Here is a 24,455-nt window from a genome sequence, read left to right as displayed (position 1 = left end):
CTAGATGGATGTTGAGTCTGCTCCAGTCTGGCAGTTCTTGTGTTTCTATTTTCCTAAATATGCTGTACAAATAGTGTGGTTATGAGGGGCCCCATATCTCTTTAACTTGCATGTTAAATGGAGAAAGGAGACACTTAGTACTCAGTTAATTAACATTGAATGTTAATTTGCCTTCCTTTTCTTCCCACATGACAAGTTTGTCATCCCATTTGAGAAAAGTTTCTTTTAACAAACAATCTCTGTCTCTTAGCTAGCTATTGGATGCTTGACAGAGTTGCAAAGTTAATTATCAGAGGGGTAGCTGTGTTAGTCTGTATCCACAAAAACAATGAGGAATCCGGTGGCACCTTAAAGACTAACCGATTTATTGGTGCATAAGCCATAAAAAAACCACTTCTTCAGATGTTGCATCTGAAGAAGTGATTTTTTACCCATGAAAGCTTATGCCCAAATAAATCTGTTAGTCTTTAAGGTGCCACCGGACACCTCGTGGTTTTTTAAATTAATTATCTAATTTATAGCTTCTTAGGATAGGTTAGAAAGTCAAGAGGTGAAATTAATCTTTTTGCTGTGGTTATTTGTTTCTATAGGCTGTTGGAGCAGGACTGTTATCATGTTGTAGTTTTCTCTTCAGGGATTGCATGTATGTACAGTATTTTCCATTTGACAGGATTTTTGCGATAGAAGGAAATTTAGATGTTATGCACATCACCTCTACTTTGAAAAGCTATGAGCCTATGTTAAGTAAAGAGGCTCTTTAAAAGAAAAATATCTAACACCAAGGGCTTTCAGTATTATATTCCTGGCATAGAGAATTTAGGTGGGACATTGATGATGTGTCTTCTGTTTAGCGGCTGGATTGAATAAATTGTTTCATGTGAAATGTTGGAGCGTTCTGCATTCTCAAATCAAGGCTAGAAGCAGCCCAATGACTGAAGGAGTGTCAACATGTTGTTCAATTTCACTGAGTGGTTCTTTTCATTGATCTTCAGCTTTATTGTTCACAATTAAATCCATTTCAATGCAGAAGATAAACATTTTAACAGGCAATAGCAAGGTCTTTTGTACCAAATGGCATTCTTCTCTCTTTGATAATTAAGTACAAATTGCGTCACAAGGCTTGCTATTCACTTGAACCAAATACTTGCGTAATACGGACTAATTGGTGTCAGCAGATGACTGAGCTGCAAGTAACCATATTTTCTAATATGTTTTTAATTTGCATAATCAATAATTTTATTACTGTCCTTGGGATTCAGGATGAAAGATGGTTATGTGCTGAAAATGAAAAATTCTGTTTAAGGTGTACTTTATCCAGTACAATTGATGAGTGACTCTGAGGCCATTGTTCTGTATGATAGGAGAGATACCTACTAGGATCTCCTTTGTCCTTTCCAATAATAATTTCTGTCACTAGCGTATTTATCCAAATATTTGATTAAGCAATGTAAAATCAGATTTTCAATCTGAATAACTGTTGCAACATAGAATCATAGAATGTCGTGGAAGGGACCTCAGGAGATCTAGTCCAACCTCCTGCTCAAACATATACCTCTATATCTCAAGGCTAATCCTCAGATGGTGTAAATTGTTACAGCTAGACAGAATAGAGCAATTTACACCAGCCATGACAATTGATACCAGCTGAGGATCTGTCCTCTCTAGAGCTGGGTGAATAATTGATTTTTTGGTTTGCAGGCAGTTCGGAAAAAAACAACAGGTCAATCTGAAACCAAACATTTTTGGCAAATTGAAAAATTCTGCACAAAAAAAAATGGCTTTGGGTCAAACAAAATGTTTTGTTTTCTATCTGGGCATTTTTAAAAAGGAAGCAAAAGAAACTGCCAGAGGTAGAGAAGCCACTGCCGCCTTTTAGACCTTTAGCCCAGTGGATTCACATGAGAAGTAGGAGACCTGGTTTCAGTCCCCACCTCTCTGTGATGCAGATCAGGGATTTGAATGTGAGTTTCCCATCGTGCCAGTAAGTGCCCCTATCCACTGGGATATTCTGAGGGAGGTATCGCTCAATCTCTTCTGTTACAGCTGTTCCATTGTGTATGAATAATTAAACAGTCTTTGGAGCATGGACTTGAACTTGGGTTTCCAACCTCCCAGGTGAGTCCCCCTGACCACCAGGTTATAGAGTCCTTCTCACTCTCTTGCCCAATGAATATTTGAGTATTTTCTACAAAATGAAACAGCTTCAACAGGAGAAATGGAGACACACCCAACCCTGACCACCCTCTAGCCGCCAGGACATAGCACTCTCCTGTATATGGGAGACCCAAGCTGAAATCTTTTCTCCACATCAGACAGAGGGGGATTGAACCCAGGTCTCTCACAGCCCAGGTGTGTGCCCTCATTACTGGGTAAAAGACTAAGGGAGGCAGCCCCACCTCCATCTCATCTGGCTGTTTCATGAATGGCATCTAAGGCCTTTGCGAATGCAGGCCAAAAAAAAGAAAAAATAAAAATAAAAATGGAGTCAGCCGAAACTGCAATTTTCTGCAAATAAACTATCCATGTGGAAAAAAAATCATCTAGCTCTAGTCCTCTCATCTATGTCAAAGCTGAAGGAAAATAGAATAATAAAAAACAACAGAATGAGTTTTATATTTTCAAGCGGCCAGCTCTTTATCCTGTATTAGAAGATTTAACAGTAACATGCCTGTGATGCCGAAGAGAATAGCTTATACTGTCAGAGACATAAAAGAAAATGAATACTAATTCAAAATAGAAAAATGCTATGGAAATGTGAGTGAGGTTGCCTTGGGAGGCTGCATGTTTGGTCTCAAAGATGGGTGTAACAGTTTTACTTCCTCTCTTGCTATGCTGTATGATATTAGGTTTTTGTGGGCTTAGTCCAAAGCCCTGGAAGGAATGGAAAGACTCATTATTGACTTTTAATCAGTCCCATAAGGACTTCTTATCATGAAGCCCAAGAGTTGTGATAGAGCTAGTTGTGGATCCCTGTTTCTGAAGCAGCAGCTTTTCCAGAGCTAGTCCTGTTATAAATTAGAGTAACCAGGGAATTGCTCTAATCTATGCCAGCTGAGACCGGGAGGGTCTTTGCCGCATCAGTGACATGCCCTTCACTGGTCTCAACGTGCTCCCTATGGTTCCAGAAAAGTTCAGTAGGCGCAAATTTTATCTCTAGAAAGAGCTTCCCTTGACAAAGTGAACTCTAAGGTGGCCAGTTATGTCCAGGTTCCAACTCCCTTGTACTGCCTGAGTTGTACAAAGGAGCCAGATTACAGAAGAGTACCTGGCAGGGCCGGCGCAACCCATTAGGCGACCTAGGCGGTCGCCTAGGGTGCTACAATTTTGGGGGCGGCGACCGCGGCGGTATTTCAGCGGCGGGACCTTCCGCCACCTCTGTGGGGGGCGGCATTTCAGGGCGGGACCTTCCGCCGCCTCTGTGGGGGGCAGCATTTCAGGGCGGGACCTTCCGCCGCCTCTGTGGGGGGCGGCATTTCAGGGCGAGACCTTCCGCTGCCTAGGGCGGCAGAAAAGCTGGCGGCGCTCCTGGTACCTGGGCCCATATTTCCATGTTTTCTTCTGTGGGGATTAGGAAGACTGACCAAGCGATTTTGGGAGGATGCCACATACATACTGTATTCATTATACAAACCTTGGTGCTTTAATTAACATGTGTTTTGTGGGCATTGTGTCCTTCTTTCGTATGCACATAGATATTTGCAATATATATTATGGATACTGATAGATATAAAAGGTAAAAATACATATGCACACATATTGCATATTAAAGATACACACATGACAACACAAGTGTGTATATTTTTATGTATATATAATATTATAATCTCATAAATACAGAGTGTCGGTATTTCACATGCAGCTCTGTGTTTGTATTACAAGTCTTCACACAAAGTCTTCATTTCTCTAGGGGTGTTGAGGTGATAGTGGTAATCATGTTCTAACAGCCAGGCCTATTTCTCTGATGTTATTGAGCGGATAGAGTAGTAATCTTGTAGACACAGCAAACTTATTTGGTAACTTCATTTGGATTAATTTGGGATCTGTGTCCTGTACCTTGAGAAATCACAATATTCTCTGCTTCAAGTGAAAAGTGGTGAAATTAGAGAAATGGAAGTACAGTGTGAGAGATAATCAGATGCAGATTCCATATACCTATACCTATCTCATAGAACTGGAAGGTCTATGAACCAAAAGGTCATCGAGTCCAGCCCCCTGCCTTCACTAGCAGGACCAAGTACTGATTTTGCCCCAGATCCCTAAGTGGCCCCCTCAAGGACTGAATTCACAACCCTGGGTTTAGCAGGCCAATGCTCAAACCACTGAGCTATCCCTCCCCCCGCACGCCATTTGTCTGTAACCATAGCAAATTATTTTTTCCAATACTCAAAGAATTATCAGTACTTCCTTTTATTCTTCTTTTGATAAAACTCTCATAGCTGATTGGCACAACATCACTATAATAGTGAAAGGAAATCCTATGTCACCAGATCAGTGACCTAATTATTATTTTTCTAATTACTGATTCAGCAAACTCACTTTTTCCCAAACTGTCTATTGAGGGAGCTCTTAAAAAAATAAAAATTCGGACACACACCTGATTCTTGAATTTGCTTGGATGGAAAGAAACTCCTGTGTGGTCTAAAGAAAAGAAGGCTGTGTATTGGGTGACCAATGTCATGAAGAAATAAAGGGCTCTCTCCTTCCAGTTTCCAGTAGCTAGTGAATTAAATATTCAGAAATAATGATATGTGTAAAAAGTCATAGAAGATTAAGGGAAAACTTGTGTCTGTGACCTTGAAATGCTGCTGCAGAAGATTTAAAATTCTCCATAAAAATCATAAAATTGATCGCATTGCTGTGGGATTTAACTCTCTAAATAGGATACTGTGTACTTCAGTGTTCTTGCTGGACTATATACATTAATTATTGGTTGTGCAAAAATACATTTATTAGGAACATTGACACAAGAAAAACTCCTGGACCTTTGATACCCTTTTGTGATGTAGTATAGATGTAATGGTTTGGGAGAAAGAGCAGGTTCAATATTTGACATCTCCCAAATAAAAATAAATTGGGAACAACTAAACATTACAGCTTCTAAGCTGTTAACTAATGCACATGGGAATGGTACTTAAGGGGCTGAACAGTGAAGATATACATATCAATGTGGAAAAAATACACACGGGACACCATGACTCATAATGTCTTTTTTCTCCAGGGGAGGAGTAAGTATTGTGTAAGGAATTTCACTTCACAGCAGAGGGCTGTGCTGAATAAATTTTGTGCACCCAAGAGACACTAAACATATCAGACAAGAAGGTTAAATGAAGGGCTCTGAGAGAAAGATATTTCCCCTGGAATTGAAGGTGTCACCTCTGCTGTTTTCAGACCACCACTATATTCACCTAGTAGGCAGTTTCTAATGATAAAACAAATCCTTCAAAGCCATGATTGGCATGTCTTCTCACTAAAACTCAAACTACTAACTTAGCCCTTGGGGGACTGGGGACATGTACCATGTCATCCTAAGCAGTCTGTTGCTTATTTTTTGTCTCTTTCCACGCTTGGGACCTGTCTTAACAAACGGGATGATCTTACTCTGTTTAACTTTTAATAGTGTTTGATCAAACAAAACTGATCCAAAGAATTAATGCAAACTGAGTTTCAGTTATTGATAACCTACAATGTAATTGCAGTGAGCACAGGTCACAGTCATTACTTTTTATTCTTATAGAGTCCCAGGACGGCCATATTTTTCTGATCCAGATTCCTTGGATTTCCTATTACAAATTGCAAAGTGCCCTGTTGGTCAGCTCCAGGGACAACAACAGTTTAAATGCATCAGTATCAACCAGCTCAGGTCACAGTTCCCCCTGAGGCGATGGCTTTCTCCATTTCCTGTCTGTACAGTTTCCAGTACCTTCCTAGCTTACTCCTCCAAACTGCTTGCCACTTTGCTGAGCTAGCAAATTGCTCAGTACCACTGAGGTACATTTTCCTTCCTGGGACACATTCGTCTATGCTCTCTTTATTAAATTAAAGACATATGATATCATTATGATATACATTATAAGGGCCACTCCAGTATAGCAGCACTTAGAGGGAAAGGTCATTGTTTCTCCACCCAAGCTTTCTGAACATCTGCCCAAAAAAGAGCCATAGCTGAGTGTGGCTTCACTGATGGGCATGAGGAAAGCGAGGCAGGGTCTTTCTGAGTTGGAGGGTGCTCTTTTCACTTGCTGAACAGGTACAGCAAGGAATGCCTCTTCCCAAACTCCCTCAGAGCCAGAAATAATAAGGAAAATGTCTGTAGGCACAGTTGCTGCTCCATTCTGCTTCCCTCTGTTCCACAGCAAAGGCCACAAGAGACATACATTTGAGCCCACAGAGTATGAACACATCAACAGTATCACCCCCACCATCCCAAGCCGTTCAAAAACCACGAATCAGGTCCCCAAAATCATGGGATTGGCTAAAAAAATCATGAGATTTTTAAAAAGAAATAAAGTAATACTGGGGCTTTTTAAAATTGTCTTCTGGTTTCTGAGCCTTTAGGATGCACTGGCTTCACGATTTCAGACTTTTCTCCCTAACCATGAAAGCTAGAAACGTACTCTTTTGGTTTTAATGGAAGGTGAGATTCTCTTGCAATCGCATGAAACCAACAGCTGGGGCTTTAAGAAAAACAAAAACCCCATAAAACAAATATGGAATCACAAGAAAATTGAGATTGCTTGCAATAGTGGACTTTATGCATAGCTTGTTTTCCATTATTTTTATTTGCATCCCTTATTCAAGAATTTAGAAACATAGCTGTGAACAATTTCTCCTTCGATATATAACATTTTATCATTTATTTATTCGGTAGTATTTTTCCCACCTCAAAACTGGCAAAAGAATAAGGAAATTGTTTCCTCACAAGGAAGTATCTAGAACCTCGAGTACATGTTGAACTGTATATTCATCTGGAGCCCCAGGGGCTTTTCAATAGTTTTTCCTAAATTTCTTTCCCCCCAGGATTGGTGGCTGTTGAAGACATAGCAGGCCCAATTGCTAAACCCCAGTTGCCTGCAGTGAGAGTTGCAGGTGCTCAGCATTTCTGAAAATCAAGCTCCCGGTGTGCAGTTGCAATCATTTTCCTTTAGAATCTCCCTCCAGTAATACTCCCTCCTACCTTTTTATAACACTTGGATTAAATACGCCTCCTTAAGGGTATTTCAGGTGGGAGATTGATGAGCATAGTCTCCACTGTACTCAATGTATAATAATAAGTCACTGATATTAACGGGGCATGCCAATTTAAAAAAATCACATTGTGGTCTCTTGTTTTCTGTAGCTATTGTTGTGACAAGTAACTCCTAAATAACTGTCACTGAAAGAGGTCATAAGCAAAAATCTTTTTCATTTCCCCCACTGTTTGATAGCACTCTGTGAATAGTTGGTTTCATTTTTTTCTCCTGTAAAAAAAATGTTAGGCCAGGATCCTGCAAATACTTCTGCCCGTGTTTAATTTTATGCATAAAGCAGTGTTGCCAACTCTCATAAATGTATCCTGAATTTTTCCTAAACTGCAGCTCTTAGAGTCATGGGATTATATGAATTTCTCAGCTTCATTTAAAAAAAAAAAGAAAAGTTTCCAGCCCTCGTGGCTGCAGAGAGAAGCTTGAAAATATGAACCTCAAATGTTTGAAAATGAGAAGGCATATAACCCCCCCGCAATGTATTATTAAAAAATAATGATTTTCTTTAAGCCAGTTTAATGATTTTGGGGGGCCTGACTCATGATCTTTGAACTCTTGGGCTTAGCCATATGAGTATCCCGATTAAATTCAATGGGACGACTCATGTGTAGATCTAAACATGTGCATAAGCGTTTGCTGGGTCAGGGATGTGGTCAGTTTCTGCTCTTTATTATTTGTATCTTCATAGCGCCAAGGAGCCCTCGTCATGGACCAGCATCCCATTGTGCTAGATACTGTGCAGATCTTTTCTGAAATAAAGGTGGCAGGGGGAAGATATATATATATATACACCTCTACCCTGATATAACGCAACCTGATATAACACGAATTCAGATATAACGCGGTAAAGCAGTGCTCCGGGGGAGGAGGGAGAGGCGGGGCTGCGCGCTCTGGCGGATCAAAGCAAGTTCGATATAACACAGTTTCACCTATAACGCGTTAAGATTTTTTGGCTCCCGAGGACAGCGTTATATCGAGGTAGAGGTGTGTGTATATATATATATATATATATATATATATATATATATATATATAGGTACAGATCTATTAATGGTAAAAAGTGATTGTAATACCACAAATATCAGGGGCAGGTGTACTACAGGAAATTACTTTCAACTCGTTTTTGGAAGTTGACTACATTTCAAGTTGATGTTATCCCTATAAAAGCCTACTATGACAAAACACTGAAACTGCCTAGAATGTAAGCGTTCCAATGGGTTCACTTGGTTTTTCTCACTTCTTTGCACACGTAGCCATTTTGTGTTTCTTTCTCTCGGCGCTGCAGGTAAAGAATTAGGTGTCAGTACGCTAGCTGAAAATGACAACCAAGATGCGAGGGGGCCGGCTGTCCCGAAAATATCAGGCTTAGAAAGGAGTCAAGAGAAGAGCCAGGACAGCAACAAAGAACCAATCCTCGAGCCTGTGGTGCCTAAAGACGCTTGTGCTCAGGTTTCTCAGCCTTTGGCCCAACATCTTTTGGAGCCGCAGCCTGAAGCGCCTTCCCCAAGCCCTGTACTGGTTCAGTGTACGGAGGCTCCTGCCCAGCCGCCACAGTCTCAAGCCTCACAGCCGCTGCAAGGCCCAGAAGAAGCCCAGCGTCCGCCTGCGCCTCAGCCTCAAGTACAACGTCCGCCCAGGCCCCAGTCCCCTCTGCAGCCTGTCCATCAAAACCTGCCGCTGGTGCAGCCTCACCCTTCCTCACAGAGTCTCTCTCAGCCTTTGTCAGCGTATAACAGCAGCAGCTTAAGCCTCAACAGTTTAAGGTAGGTAAACTGTTATATACTACTGCCCACAATAAAGGAAAGCCTATTAAGATGTGGCGAAGATGCCCAAATTGTTAGCTGAATATGCACATAGGACGACATGCTTTTCAGGGCTTGTCTGCCCGGGACACTTAGGCCTTGGCTACACTGGCAATTCACAGCGCTGCACTTGCTGTACTCAGGGGTGTGAAAAAACACCCCCCCCGAGCGCAGCGAGTGCAGCGCTGTAAACCGCCAGTGTAATCAGCGCCTGTAGCGCTGCACGGTCGCTCGCAGCGCTGCAAGCTATTCCCCTCGGAGAGGTGGAGCACTTGCAGCGCTGCGAGAGAGCTCTCGCAGTGCTGGCGGCGCGACTACACTCGCGCTTCACAGCGCTGTGAATCCGTGAGTGTAGCGAAGGCCTTAGGAAAGGTCAGAGGAATTAACGAAAGGTGCATAGTTCAAGTACATTAAACCCCTGTGTGGATACTCATTCAGATGTAAAGCGGCCTTAGTTTGCTTTAGCTCAGCAGTTCTCAAACTTCTTTGCACCAGAACCCCCTTCTGAGAACAAAAATTAGTACCTACCCTCCCCCCCAGGATGGGGGACCAAAGCCTGAGCCCCGCCAGCCAGGGCTGAAGCCCTGGGGCGTTGGCTTCAGCCCCGGGCAGTGGGGCTCGGACGTCAGCTTCAAGTCTGGGCCCAGCAAGTCTAACGCCAGCCCCGGCGATCCTATTAAAACGGGGTTGTGACCCACTTTGGTTTGAGAACCACTGTTCGCTTAATCTCCTTTGCTGCATTGGGGTGAAGACCTTATGACAAAGGAGGAGCTGCTATACTGGCCCTGTATATTCTCTTATGTACTTCTAAGACCCCAATTACTGTAGTTTCTGAGCACCTCACAGTCTTTAATGTACTTATCTTCACAACACCCCTGTGAGGTATTATCCCATTTTTACAGCTGGGGAACTGAGGCACTGTGAGGCTAAGTGATTTGTCCAGGTCACACAGGAAATTTGTGGTGGAGCAGTGACTTGACCCTAGATCTCCCCAGTTCTAAGTTAGTGCCCTAACCACTGGATCCTCCTCCATCTATCCAAACTGGGATTCCCCTACTCTGGAGCCAGTTAAACCAGCTTTTTGGCTGCTCTGTGCTTTGAGTTGGGGGGTGGAATCTGACCCACAACTGCTCAAGATCTTGAGTTACTGGATCAGGCTGTTTTCCTTCAGAGTCCCATGCAGCAGAAGCGTGAATGATTATTACATGAAATAGTGAAAAGTAAAACACAAGCACTAGCTATTTTAAGACATTAAAAAAAGTCTTGTTGTAGTATGTTAAACTGGGAAAAACTGCAACCAGTACATACACAAATATTTATTGCTGCAGAATCTACCTTGATCTTTATATTGTGGGAGCAGAGAGAGGAGTCATTAATTATACAATAAGCAGGTAGACGTCACTATTTTCTCCAGCCCGTCTCTCATCGTCTACGATCTTTCATTTTATTTAGTGATCACTGTTTTTATTAGTGTAAAGATCACTAATTTGAGCTTCAGTTACCTGAAACAATGGTTCAGAAGCATTCGTGCACAAAGGAATTGACAATGAAGTAATAAATGTACACAGTTGATTGTTCCTTTGGGTGCCATTCATGTATTGTTCAAGGCTGATACCATTTAACTTTGGAACTCAGCCTCTTGCAACCTCAATTTCTCTAGCTAGAGAGTAGATTAGAAATAAAAGGGAATAAACAAAGTTACCGTTTGTTTAGCATGTTCCAAAAGTAACTTCTGGTGTGTGTGCGAGGAGGGGTTCGGGGCGTGATGAGGCTTTTCTTCTTTTCCTGCATTGCTTAATTATTCCCCCCGACCTCTTTTCATTAACAGCAGCAGCAGAAGCAGTACTCCAGCCAAGACTCAGGCCCCTCCCCCACACATATCCCACCACCCCTCCGCTTCACCGTTTCCCCTCTCTTTACCCAGCCACAGTCCATTGCACACCTTCACGCCCACCCTCCAACCTCCTGCTCACCCGCATCACCCCAATATGTTTGCCCCTCCTACGGCTTTGCCTCCTCCACCTCCATTGACTTCAGGGACACTGCAGGTTGCAGGACATCCAGCTGGTAGTACTTACTCAGGTAAGAGTTGGATGTGTTATGGAAAAAAACATTTTTGTGGTACTACATACAAAACTAGCTCTTGGTTTTAAGTCAAGTTATTTATTTTGACCAATAGAACAAGGGCTGGCTGTTTGACAGAGGATGTACCCACCAATGACATGCTCAGGGCTTTGTTAAAAATGGAAACGATCAGTTCAGCCTGTCCCAGTGATATTCCTTCCACCCTGGGAAAGAATATTTCTGGGAGGCTAAATTTTGGATGTTTCTTTTTTCTCACCATGGTAAAATCATGTTAGAGTGCATGTGCGCCAGCTCCCATTACATGAACCCTCTGGGCATCTGTCTTCGCTGCAGAGTTAACCTGAGTTATCTATACTTCAGTTACTTCACTCGAGTTAGCCTAGCGTGAGAGCAGCCACACTGCTATATAATATTTGAGGTGCTGTGTCCACACTGGTGCTGTACTCACTCGAGTGTGGCACTAAGACTTCTGGGGGTGGATGCCATGATTCTTAGCACTGTGGTAAGCGGAGCCACTCCATCAGTCCCTTCTCTGAGAACTTCTCCCCTTCCTGGAGCCATGGGAGGAATTGTGGGAAGGCACTGGAGGACTATCTTCACTTGAGTGACGTTAGCCCGCATACATATTACAGAGTGGTCATGTTAGCAGCTGACAAGTTAGGTTCAGTCAACTTTTAGCCTGTTTAGTCTTTCCAGTCGACGCTAGTTAAAAACACCACAGCACTTGAGATAAGGACTTTTGTGTGTGGAGCTGTCCCGATTTAGAGACAACACTCAAGTTATAACTCGAGTTAACTTTGCAGTGAAGACAAACCCTGGGAGAAAGGGGAAATTGAATGGTTCTCTTGCCTCCAGTGCATTTTGGGAAGATCCAAGGAAGACCCTCATGTTTTGTGACGCGGTAGTTGGGAGAAGATAGTTTGCTCCTAATAAGGGAATCCTAAACTTAGTTCTGGCAGCCAAACCCAGCAACCACCAGGGAGGACTGCAGAAAAGCTCCTGAACTCACAGCTTTATTCTTTGTTTCAGAGCAAGATCTTCTTCGTCAGGAACTCAACACACGATTTTTGGCCTCCCAGAGTGCAGATCGTGGGGCCTCTCTGGGGCCACCGCCCTACCTGAGGACCGAGTTCCACCAGCATCAGCACCAGCACCAGCACACACACCAACATACACACCAGCATACCTTCACGCCTTTCCCCCACGCCATCCCGCCCACTGCCATCATGCCAACGCCAGCACCGCCCATGGTGCGTACCCCAGGCAGAAATGTGAGGATAAGTAGAGCACAACTCTATTCTTTTTTACAAACTACAAAAATGTCAGCTTTCAGGGAAAGAAAATGCTGTTAGGCCAGATGACCTTTGCCAGAGGCAGAATGGCCTCCTTCCTCAAACGTGTATTGGTAACTAACAAGAAGTACCAAATGGCAGCATTTAGGCTGATGAATTTAAGCTGTTGACCCAACATACTATAGCGCTTGGAACATGTGATGCTTCTCTGGTCCCTATTCCTTTCCTCTATTGCATAAAGACATCGTGTTACTCCGAAGGATGCTAAATCCAAAGCACAGTCTTATGCAAAACGTGCTTATTATGTTTTTGTTTATCTCTGTTGGTTGCTAAATAATAGAAAGGCAGTCTTTGATATTACCAACAGAAGCGAAGGTATGAACAACAAAATAAAAAGTAACTAGTTTGTGCTTTGATCCCTTTGCAGTTTGACAAATACCCTACAAAAGTTGACCCCTTCTACCGTCACAGTGTGAGTTTTATTACTGTGTTGAAAAACTGACGTAATCGCTTTTCCATAGTGGGCTGGGCTTGCCACTCAATAACTAGCAGAATGTTCAGTCTGTTCTTAATCATCGCTCCAGGAATTATCATTATCGTTCTTGGTCACTTTAGCTTTGGCTGTTAAAGGCTTGCATTTGTGGTGCTTGTTTCTGATAAAGATGCAGTATCATCTTTTTTAATCAAAAGATCTTTTCTTATAAACCATTTAAAGACCAACTTGATGTGAAGATGAGGCATAAGAGTTGAATGTGCCACATAAAACAGGACACACCAGTAATTTCATCACCGTTTTTCAGTTGTGTCATAAGCCATTAGACTAAATTTCTTCCTAAGAAATTTGTAATGAAATGACAAACTATCATACATACCCTTCAGGGTTAGATAATCCAATAGTTTTACTAATATATTATATTTCAGTGTATAAAAACTGAATCCTTGTCTTTTGTGTGCTTCAGATTTCAAAAGTCATAACTGTTCCAGTGGGCTTGTTACATTTTGAAAGCTCTAGTTCATGACAGCAATGAGAATCTAGCACTGTGGTTAAGAGCTACAAAATAAAAACATTGTAATTTAATAACTGGTGTGTTATAAATCAAAAATATATTGTAAATCAATAGATTTCACTTAAGTTTCAAGCTTTTTGTTTTTACAGTTTGTATCATTGATTCATTTCCTGCTGAAACGTAGGTTGTTTTCCCCATTGTCAGGAGCTTTATCATATTGGTAAAAGACAAGTACTTGATTGGCTATGGAGAGAATTTCTAACTCTCATAATGATATTTTGATTACAGAATGAGTTACTGCATCAGTATTATTCAGAACTCTGCAAAGCACTTGGCTTTTTGTGTTGGTTTTGTTTAGAAGTGGAACTGGGCAAGAAAAAAGAGATGATAGTTTGATATTTTTTTGTTGTTGTTGTTGTTCATTTTGCTCACTCTGGAACCTATTTAGGCCCAGATGCTGAAAAAAATTTACTCTCATGCCTAACTTCAAGCATGTGAATACACCTCTTGGCCTTCAGTAAGACTCATCTGTGTAATTTTAAGTCCATATATAGGTGTTTTGCAGGATCAAGGCCTTTGTATGAAATGTTAGGGCTCAATCCTGCAAACACGCATGCATGGGAGCAGCTTTACTCACATGAGTGAAATCACTCACATGCTTAAATGATTTGTTTAAAGCAGAACTCCACCCTTAGTCACTGGGTTTCACATCAGTTTATAAGATACGTTATCATCAATGTGGCATGTTGATTCAAGCAAGAATGCGGAACCGGAGAAATAGATAAACGTGCATTAGGCAAATAAAGCACAGGAGTTAATGGTGAATACAGGAAATCATTGAGTGAGTTATCATCTATATTAGCTTTTTCTAATTGACATTGGCAAGTTCTCTTATGAAAACTGTAGTTACTAGAAATCCTGCCAAACTAGATCATGACATTTTCCTTCTAAATGTAACGGAGGGCATTGTGTTGTTATCTGCTAGCCTATGGGGCAAGATCCTTACCTGGTATAAATTGGTGGGTCTCTGTTGAAGTCAATGGAGCTGCACTAATTAAAAGCCGTTGGAGATCTGGCCCGTCGTGTTCAACGATGTGTCAGTAATAGAACGTGACAGTAAAAAAGGTGTAAGATATTATTCTTTATTATTTATATTATTATAGAGCAGGGGTCGGCAACCTCTGGCACGCGGCTCGCCAGGGTAAGCACCCTGGCGGGCTGGGCCAGTTTGTTTATCTGCCATGTCGGCAGGTTCGGCCAATCGTGGTTCACCATCCTAGGCCAATGGGGGCTGCGGGAAGCAGTGCGGGCCGAGGGATGTGCTGGCTGTGGTCAGCCGAACCTGCCGACGCAGCAGGTAAACAAACTGGCCCGGCCCGCCAGGGTACTTACCCTGGTGAGCCGGGTGCCAGAGGTTGCCGACCCCTGTCATAGAGCCTAGAAGCCCCAGTCTTTGACCAGGATCCCATTGTGTTAGGTGCTGTACAAACAGAGAACACAAAAGATGGTCCCTGTCCCAAAAAGCTTACAGTCTAAGGCTATATCTACACTACAGACTTTACAGCGGTACCGCTGCAGCTGCGCCGCTGCAGGGTCTCACATGTAGCCAGTCTCTGCCGGCAGGAGAGAGCTCTCCTGCCAGCATAATGAAACCACCTCCAACAAGCGACAGTAGCTATGTCGGCAGGAGAGCATCTCCCACCGATATAGCGCTTTCCACCCCGGCAGTTTTGTCAGCGAACTTATGTCGGTCATGGGGGTGTTTTTTCACACCCTGGACCAACAAAAGTTTTACTGACAATAGTGCTAGTGTAGACATAGCTTAAATAATCATGACCCTTTCTGACTGATGCTTTGTAAAGTCTATTAGATTTTGTTGCCTTAGGGGTAGTCAGATGTTTTGTCACATTGCCACTGGATTCATATCCTTATTTAAACTAAGGCCTAGTCTACAGTAGAAAAGGTGCTTGCTGGTGTATACTGGCAAACCTTACTAGTATAGATGAGGCTTGTACTGGCAAAAGAGATCTAGCTTATACCTGTTCCCCAAGCAAAATAAGCTGTACCACAAAAGCACTTTTATGCTCATGTAACAGCCTCTACACTAGGGCTTTTGGCAGCCTGGAAATGTACTTTACCAGCAGAAGTGTCTAGTGTAGACTTGCCCTGAGAATTAGACTTATCTTGAGAAAATCTGGCAATCGTCTTAAAGCCGAAAGAAGAATCAGTCACCATATAACCTAACACTGCCGGAGAACAAATGTAAGGCCCGTTTTGGAGTTGAATCCAATCTGTCGTCGATTTGAAAATACACGGGGAAGAAAGATGCATGTGGTCTAGAGCAGAGGCTCAAATCATTTGTTTCTCCTTTCTTGACCTCTTTGGTCACAGTATCTGTCTCTGTTTCAGGTCCTTAAAGCAATACCGTAAGAAATTATCCTTATGAATGGGTCAAGATCAGAGAAACAGCCACTAGCCTTTGCATTATCATTGGGGTGTATTTCAGGGGAGCTGTAGTCCAATTTCACAAGTGGCCCCTGAATTTTCTAATGAGGAAAGCTGAAGAGGAAAAGGGTGTGTAAATAGAGGATATTCAGGGGCAAAAGGAAACACTGAAGATGAAAAATAACTTATAAAAGCTGACCTAGTTTGACTGAAACAGAGATAATTGAGAAATATCATCTGTGTTTTATAATAATTCTGACCTTGAAGAAAGATCACATATATTTAATTGTAAAACTGTAAGGAAACCATTCCTTATTATTAGTCATATTCAATAATATATTAAATAATATGTCTCTCTCCACCTTTTGGAGTTAACACATTATATGGAGAATTAAATGCAGTAGACACTAGAGTATTTCAAACATATTTTAGGCATTAAAAGTTACTGTAAAGGAGGACACGTGCCTAATAATGATTTCTCAAATGCCTTCAGTTCAATATTAGCTAATCCAGAAATGTTTTCTGCATCTTCGAAAAGAGCAGGTTCAAATAAAACAGAATTAAAAGCAACAATGGGAATGTGCTATGAAAGGACACTTCATACCATATTGTTTAGGTAAGAAATCTTTGGGTACAGATACAATATTGAAATCATTTATCAGCTCTCAGTCACTATAACATGATTAACTGACCTTGTGGGAGAGGATAATGGAGGGAAAAGGGACTCTTTATGTACATATGTATATTAAACGAAATAAATTGATCAAAACTTTGGAAACGATTGGTTTACACGGGAATGTGGTTTAATTAGTGGGTGCCCATTCTTTTAATTAGTGGGTGCCCATGTCCAATCTTTTACTTTGCCCAATCCCACTTCTATTCAATCAGCCATTAACTCATGAAACACAGCATTTATTTTGATCTTAAAAGTAGCACATACGGAAGATTTATCTTAGAACAGCTCTGTTAGGAGGTAGATTTTTAACAGTCACACATGGCACATGTGCCCGCTAGCCTGGGTTTCAAGCACCACCAAATCTGGGTTAGAATTTTTCGCATGTGGACAGGAAAGTGGTTATGAACAACACCCAGGTAAGATCCCAGGCTAACTCTTCAGTGAAGACATACTCTTAGGTCACACTGTCAACCCCTGACTCCCACAGTAGGAAGCTGCCCAAGTAGTCCCATTGACTTCAATGGAACTGATGATGTGAGGAGCTGAGTAAGGGATTCACAGTCTGACCACAAAGGCAGGATGAAATTTGAACAATATGGTTGATTTGGTTTGTTCTCCAGTTTGCGCATGTGCACTGCACAGAAAAGCTTGTGTGACTGAGCTCATTTAAAATAAGAAGGTCCCTTGAGGCCAGCAGGGTATATTTCAGGCATATATTCCCTAGGGATTTGTGCGCCTCTGTGCTTCAGGGCTCTATCGCTATAGCAATTGATACTCTAAATTTAGACTTTTTTGCTGCCACAACTATTTGTTTAAATGATGGGTTTTGGCACATCAGATTATCTCTATTCTAATATTAGATGTGACAGGATATCCTCTAAGACAGGCTAATGAAGTAAGAATTGTGTATATTTTCTGATTTCCTACAGATACTATTAAAATCTAAAGTACTAATTGAGTTTTAATGGAGTAAAATCTTAGAACTCATGAGGATTGGTTTTTTCAATTAAATATGAATTTTCTATGAGTCTTATTTGGCTTAGCCATCCTCCCTCCTTTTTGATATAGTTTAAAATCGGTGACTTCTATCCAATTTAAAAATTAACAATTGCAAAAGATCCTTTTATATTATGATGTCCTAATCCAGAGACTAGCTTGCTGGCTGTTTGATTTGTAAACTACTTTTAAGTTCTAAAGTAAACATTCATGACATTTGTGAACATTTCATTGACTGCTTTAACTAACATTGTTGCAGTGAGATCATGTCTTCAGTGCTTTTCAATTTTCTCAATATTATACAGGAATGCTTTCTTTCTTTCTGGAATTACTAGATTTGTATTTAGAAAATGTCCCCTTACGTTCTTTTATCTTTTGATTACAGCTGTTTCACTCCTATCCTCCAGCTGTATCAGGTATTCCTCCCATGATTCCTCCCACTGGTCCTTTTGGCTCACTGCAAGGAGCATTTCAACCTAAGGTAAAAATAAAAATGACCTGTGTATTCGTTTACATTTGGTTTAGGTTTAGGGTTTGGATCAGATTCAAATATCAGTTGCACTAATGTAATTCAGGAGTAATCCCACTGACGACAGCTGGGTAACTCTAGTTTTACGTTGGTGTTGCTGAAATGAGAAATAATTTAATGGAGTTCAGGTTTATACTGTGGTAACTGAGTTCAGAATCTAGCCAACTAATTTTCAGATATGACTGATTTGAAAACGGATGCAAGTTCGTTTAATAAACAAGGTTTTTTAAAATTCATTTCTTGAATGTAGTGTTACTTGATAGTTCCACCATCATCGAAAACCATGAACCTGGTTCTCCTCTTATTTAGATCTGTTGTGAACCAATGTAATTCTTTTGGCTTTAATGAAGTCATCCTTAAGTAAGAAGAGAATCGGGCTCAATAGCCCTGTGGGCTTTGCTGGATCCAGGTGCAAATCTCTACAGAGAAAATTCTCTCTTTTTCTTAAATAGGCCGATCCAGCTTATTGATTGAATATGTAGATTGCAGTTCATTAGTGGAGCTCTTCATATGTATAGTAATCAGGCTGTTAACAACTCTGCTGCTTAATTAGTTGTACGGCAGCTCATTTCTATTCTTTTTGTTTTTTTAATGTGGGAAGTTACAATGCCTAGGGTGGTTCTTTTTCCAAAGTGATGCATTTTGTTATATTAGCTGAATATTTAAATCTAAACCATGGGGAAAGCTTTTTGTTTGTTTAAAGAGGCATTGCCATTTTCTGATAGCTGTGTGTTAGTCAATCATTTTTAAGGGTGTTTAAATCATTGTGACAACTAAAAAAATTACCGATAAACTGTGTATTGACAATGAAGTTAGAATCCTTAGTCTGTTTCAGTGTATTGATGTCACTGACAGCCATCAGTGGATTATTTCCAGGGGATAAAATTGATGAGCAATACAGTACAAGCGTGATGCTCCAAATACCACTGCGGACATTGTATAAGTCTGGCTAATCAAGTTTTGGACTATGGACTGAACTTTCAATGTAACTATTGCTCTTGTATTACATGATTCTGTTCACCCTGTTTTGAATAATCAGAAGATCTCAGACAATGAAGTTTGGAAAATTGAGGCTGTATTATACATTTAACTAAACCATGATGTGTTCCTTCCCTTCCTTTTTAAAATGTCGTCTTTATTCTTTAAGGAATATTAACTCTAAACAGTGAATGTTTACCCACTAATTTTGTCACAACTAATGATATTTTCTTGTAACATTTGTAGACTTCCAATCCTATTGATGTCGCAGCCAGACCAGGAACTGTCCCACATACCCTCCTGCAGAAAGACCCCAGGGTATGTTGGAAATGTTATGCCATTTTAGATGAGAATGTCACTGAAACTAATAATCCAGATAATTTAGGAATACAAGAGCCTCTCTCATAGATGGATAGAAATGTAGGGCAGGAAGGGACATTAGAGGTTATCCAGGCCATCCCCGGTGCTGAGGTAGGACCCGTCCAGTAGCTAGAAGAGCATCTTAAGTTAGGTCTACACTTACAGCAGCTTGTAGAATACAGGCACTGCACACCCACCTAGAAGGGGTATAAATAGCAGAGTAGACGGTTACGTGTGGCTTAGGCAAGTAGACTAGAGTGCACTCCACGTTTGAACCCTATGGTATATACCATACATTGCTCTTTACATAACCAAGCAGTGCCTTCCACCTTAACACTGCTGTTTTTGGCAGCATAGTGTCCCACAGCCTTCCTGCTGCTGTAGCCTTTCCTGCTGTAGTGAAAGGCTCTGGTAGCGGGGAGAGGCTCTGGCAGCAGGGAGGCAGCTGGGAAAGGATCAAGCTCTCTGCTGCCGGAGCCTTTCCCTGCTTCTTCCACTACTGGAGCCTTTCACTGCCTTGTGCAGCTACACACTGCAGTGATAAGCGTGGGCGCAGCTTGCCTTTCACAACAGCATATAGCTACATGCGAAGTGCCTATACTCTGCACACTGCCATAAGTGTAGACAATGCTTAATCCTGCACAATTAAAGTCAATGGGAATTTTACCCTTAACATCAATGGGTGGATGATCAGGCTCATAACAACTTAAAGGAATGGCCTTTAATCATTAGCACAAAGCATATACCATGCAATGGAAAAGCCCTTTCCTATAACAGCATCCCAACCTCAGGAGTAAAAGGATAAACACCAAATCTATTGTAAGGTTTATTTGCTGATATGCTGTAATTGTTTTTAATGCTGGATTATGACATGTATTCCCATATTTACTATAGTATTGATTAAGCTGATGAAATACTGATGCTCTTGTTTGATCGTTTGGCGCTCTTGGATTTTTAAGTCCAAATTGTACAATTTATTTATTTATTTTAGTCTTGACTGTTCAGCTGTCAGCATTTTTCCATTTTACAGGCAAATGAATCCTGGTGATGAATGTCCATAGGCAGGCTAGGAATTTATATTCATCTATTAATTGTTGTTTACAATGAGTGACATCATCCTGTCAGTTTTTAACCAGAACTCCCCATTTGAAAGCAATGAAAAAATCCACGCTGCTATAGATGGCCCAGCTTTTATTTAGTGTAAGGCTATTTGCCGGTGTTGAATTATGAGTTTTATGCTGGGTCCCAACTCAACTGGTGCTGCACTTTGGCTTTGTACCAAAAGAAATTGTGCATTTTTGTTTCTGTGCATTCATCTAGTTGAAAAGATAATGAGAGCTTCTTCCATTAAGTCATTTAGCTGTATACTTCCTTTCAACTTGTAGCCTAGTTTTGATTGTTCCAAGATAATATATTATGCTATCACTGCTTCCTGCAAAGCATCCTCTTATATCTGTAAACCTCCCTTCCCTTTTATCACTGCATTTCAAGAGGAACATCCAAACATATCAGAAATAACTAATGAATTGATTTTATATTTTCATTGCTAATTATTGAAGCTAGTCAAAATATAAATAGCTGAAGCATGAGCAAAGGAGGATGACAGAAAATATCTGGCCAAAACCAAACAAACAAAAAATGCTTTTTGTGTAAACATTCTTTATCCACATTTGTTCCAGTGTGAAAATCCCTCTTTTAAGTCAAAGCTGATCCGTTGCAGAGAAACCATCGACAACCGGTCAATGCCAGTCTGTATTGTCTATTCGAATTTTATAAGTAGAGCACCAGGTGCCCTTTTTTAAAACCAGAGTCACTGAACGGACACAGTTGCTGGTTTGTGGTGGCACTTTCAAAGTGCCATTCCAGCCAGTTCCAACCCAATCCTTTCCAGCAGGTCTGCAGAAAGGTGGCCAAGACCCCTTCCCAATCTTCTCCCGAGTTAGCCACTTTAGAAATATATGAACAGAAATTTGCCCAAAGGCCATAGCCATGTTTTTCTCCAGATTAACAACATTTCCATTTTTATAGTGTTAAATCAACAAATTAATAATAGTGCCGGAGGGCAGAACACTCTTTATGAGACTTGTTTAGTTGCTTGTCAACACTTATGTACAACAGTCACGGGGGAGGGGGAAGGAGATTGGCTCTAATACCGAGGCAAAGGACTAATTATTCTCCAAAAGGACTTCATTTGAAAGTAAAATGATAACATTTTAATTTCATCTCCTAATGAAGCAATACCAATTTGTTAATTAGAGCAATTGTTTGAGTGACAGGCATGTAACCAAGTTGTCATTTTTTCTTCACAGTTGACAGATCCGTTCAGGCCCATGTTGAGGGTAAGACACTTTCTTCTGATACACTCCTCCCAGTGGATTAAAATGCAGACTAATTATGAAGGAGTGCCATGTTATATCTGGAACATTTGTGGAATGTTTGTTAAATAGTGTGGTAGGTCCCTCTATACCTGTATATTGTGGTCACTGAAGTGAAATATACATGGTTTTGAAGTTATTGTTTGTGCTTCTTACACAACCCACTAACACAATGAATTCTGGAGGTTAAATATGATGATCTTTCTTTCTTTCTGGCTCACAAAGTTTACTGAGACAAATCCTGCAGTACTAGCCAGGCAAAACTCTGTTTTTGTTTTGCCTGGGAAAAGACTGCTGTATTTAGTCTTTTATTATCTATTTTGCCATATCAGTGTTGTTCAGTGCTGTACCAAACTTGAACTGAGACAAGGGTCCTACCCCAAGAAGCTTACAGTTAAATTTAGACAGACAATCCAGTTCAGACTTGGAAAGCCAGGAATTAAAAGGTCATCTCAAAGCAGTACGGATGCCCTTTTCATTTTTCTAAGTTTCTTTGGAAGTCTAACTTTTTGAAAACATGGAGAATAGAACTCAGTATATTCACTAGCAGAGCCAGACTCAATGGATGTGCAGAAGTTGGGGGGTTTTTTTTGGATTGGTTTTGTTTGGTTTTGTTTTTTAGTAATTGCTTGCTCTATAAAAACTCTAAAAAAGAAAAACACCTAGAAACAGAAAATAGAGCTGTTTGCCATGTTATGCTGCCTGTGAAGTCCAGGCTTGTAAGAATTCTACCAGGTTGTACAGCCTTTAAGCCACAGGTGGCTTGAAGAATTCCCCTCATTCCTGTGACCATTTTTAAATCTGAACAGATGTTAGATGTGCAGTATATACGCTTAATTAACAGTGTTTGGGAAGGAATATCCTAGATGTTTCCTTTTAAGAAATGACTTCCTGAACTCTTAGCAAACAAACAACTAGCACTAGCAGGTGTTTTACAGCGTGTGTTTCCGTAATAATATGAAATACAGGTAAGAGGACAGATTCAGATTCAGGTTAAGCAGGGTTTCACCCACACAACAAGGGTGAGTTGACTGGCCTACCAACTTCTTCAACATATCCCGCAGCTAAAAGTAAATTATGGAAGGACTTGAAGGCAAAGTTGACCAAGTTATAGTGGGGGAGTCAGGCTAATTTTAAGCACTGGGCTGATTTAAAAAAAAAAGTGATTTTTTTTCACCTCTTTGTTGATGAAGCTAGTGTTTTAGAATCGTTACACTTGATGTACAGTTGTGAAGTGCGCTACTTATGCAAAATAACTGATGTGGATTAGCATATACCGCATCATTGATTTCAGCTGAGGTAAGCCATGTTCTCAGCCACCTGAGGTGAGTAGCACTAGCTGGCATCAGAAGAGCTGATAAAATCAAGGATAGATTTTTTGTTTTTTGAGAAGGTGATGACCCATAGTGTTTCTGGAAGGTCAGATAAAGCCCTAACCCAGGGGCAGAATCTCTGCCCCACTTTGCTCCCGTGGTGATGCAAAGGAAGCAGAGACACCCTGCAATGCTTTTTATCTGTCATTGTCCTGGTGTGAGGGATTCCCCAGTGGGTCTCACGCTGGCAAAGCCAACTCCTGTGCCTCCTTCCTAATGCAGGGGACAGGAGTTGGGAGGGAATGGCTGGCTATCTCCAGCAGGAGATAGTCGCCGAATCAGGGAGCCAAAACCAGCTCCCTCACGGCCCCTCCTCTCTGGATGCAGCAGAGGAGTGGCCCTCAGTGTTTCTCCTGATTTGTGACCAACTTTTAGGAGGTCCTTATTACAAGCTTAAGAAGACCGTTTAATCAATGAAGCTTGTAAACTATAACCACAGAAAAGTGTCACGTGTCTCTGATGGTTCTTGATTTCATGTCACTTCTTTGTTTCTCCAGAAACCTGGAAAGTGGTGTGCTATGCACGTTCATATCGCCTGGCAGATATACCATCACCAACAAAAAGTCAAGGTCAGTCCTTTTGGCAGTCACACCTCTGTGGGGAGCTGCTCAGTGCAAATCTGTGGTGGAAGGAATTCACCACTCATCATGAGCTCTGCTCTACCATCATTGAAACGACACTGTGGAGCACAGAAACATTTTAGTCTCCTAGTTCTGTTTCACGTTGAAGGCTTAATTGTCCTGTAAGATCCTAGACACAATCACTCAGGACATGCCTGTGTCATTAGTGGCCAGGGACATTAGAACATAAACTTTCAGTGCCAACTGGTGATTGGGAAGAGCTAAGTGGAGGACGTATATGAACTGTGAGATTTGTTCTCTTTATAGACCAGGAAATGAAAATACAGCGGTTGAGATTTTTAAAAGCAGTCTAGGGGCGTCAAGATATCTGTTGATTTTAATGGTGTTCCTGGGTATAAGAAGGCACAAGGAGCTTCCCTCTGCTCCCTTCCACATGCTGTCTAATATATCTGCCCCAGCTTTAATTATTGTATGGCTGTGGCACTGAAAGAGCACAACCAGGTTGGGGCCCCATTATGCTAAGTGTTGTACAAACATAAAATAACTAGAGTTAGAGTTAATTGTAATTTATATTATAATGGTATTTTGATTGTCCAGTGGCTTTGTGAGTGTGTGATTTTGTTTTGTTTTTTCCTTTTAGGATGTTTCCATTATATTTTTCAGTAAAAACCCCAAATAATTCCTGAACCTCTGAGCTAATTAATAGTCAGTAAGC

The 24,455-nt window shown here is 41.2% G+C and overlaps 1 protein-coding gene across 6 annotated transcripts in view; it reads left to right on the top strand.

Annotated features, from left to right (window-relative positions):
- The window catches only part of AUTS2 (activator of transcription and developmental regulator AUTS2), a 968,890-nt gene that overhangs the window by 928,331 nt on the left and 16,104 nt on the right, over positions 1 to 24,455 (top strand). For 2 of the 6 annotated variants that reach the window (XM_054008221.1, XM_054008227.1), the window contains 8 exons: positions 8,527 to 9,004; positions 10,872 to 11,125; positions 12,158 to 12,399; positions 12,848 to 12,892; positions 17,930 to 18,025; positions 19,298 to 19,369; positions 21,721 to 21,750; positions 23,657 to 23,728. In XM_054008221.1, the coding sequence (XP_053864196.1) occupies positions 8,527 to 9,004; positions 10,872 to 11,125; positions 12,158 to 12,399; positions 12,848 to 12,892; positions 17,930 to 18,025; positions 19,298 to 19,369; positions 21,721 to 21,750; positions 23,657 to 23,728 (1,289 nt within the window). The remainder of the gene's footprint in view (positions 1 to 8,526; positions 9,005 to 10,871; positions 11,126 to 12,157; positions 12,400 to 12,847; positions 12,893 to 17,929; positions 18,026 to 19,297; positions 19,370 to 21,720; positions 21,751 to 23,656; positions 23,729 to 24,455) is intronic. The other 4 variants (XM_054008222.1, XM_054008223.1, XM_054008225.1 and 1 more) reach the window with 4 other exon arrangements.

Source organism: Malaclemys terrapin, chromosome 18 (genome assembly GCF_027887155.1).
Source record: "Malaclemys terrapin pileata isolate rMalTer1 chromosome 18, rMalTer1.hap1, whole genome shotgun sequence".
Taxonomy (NCBI): domain Eukaryota; kingdom Metazoa; phylum Chordata; order Testudines; family Emydidae; genus Malaclemys; species Malaclemys terrapin.
This window is presented reverse-complemented; position numbering and strand designations above follow the sequence as displayed.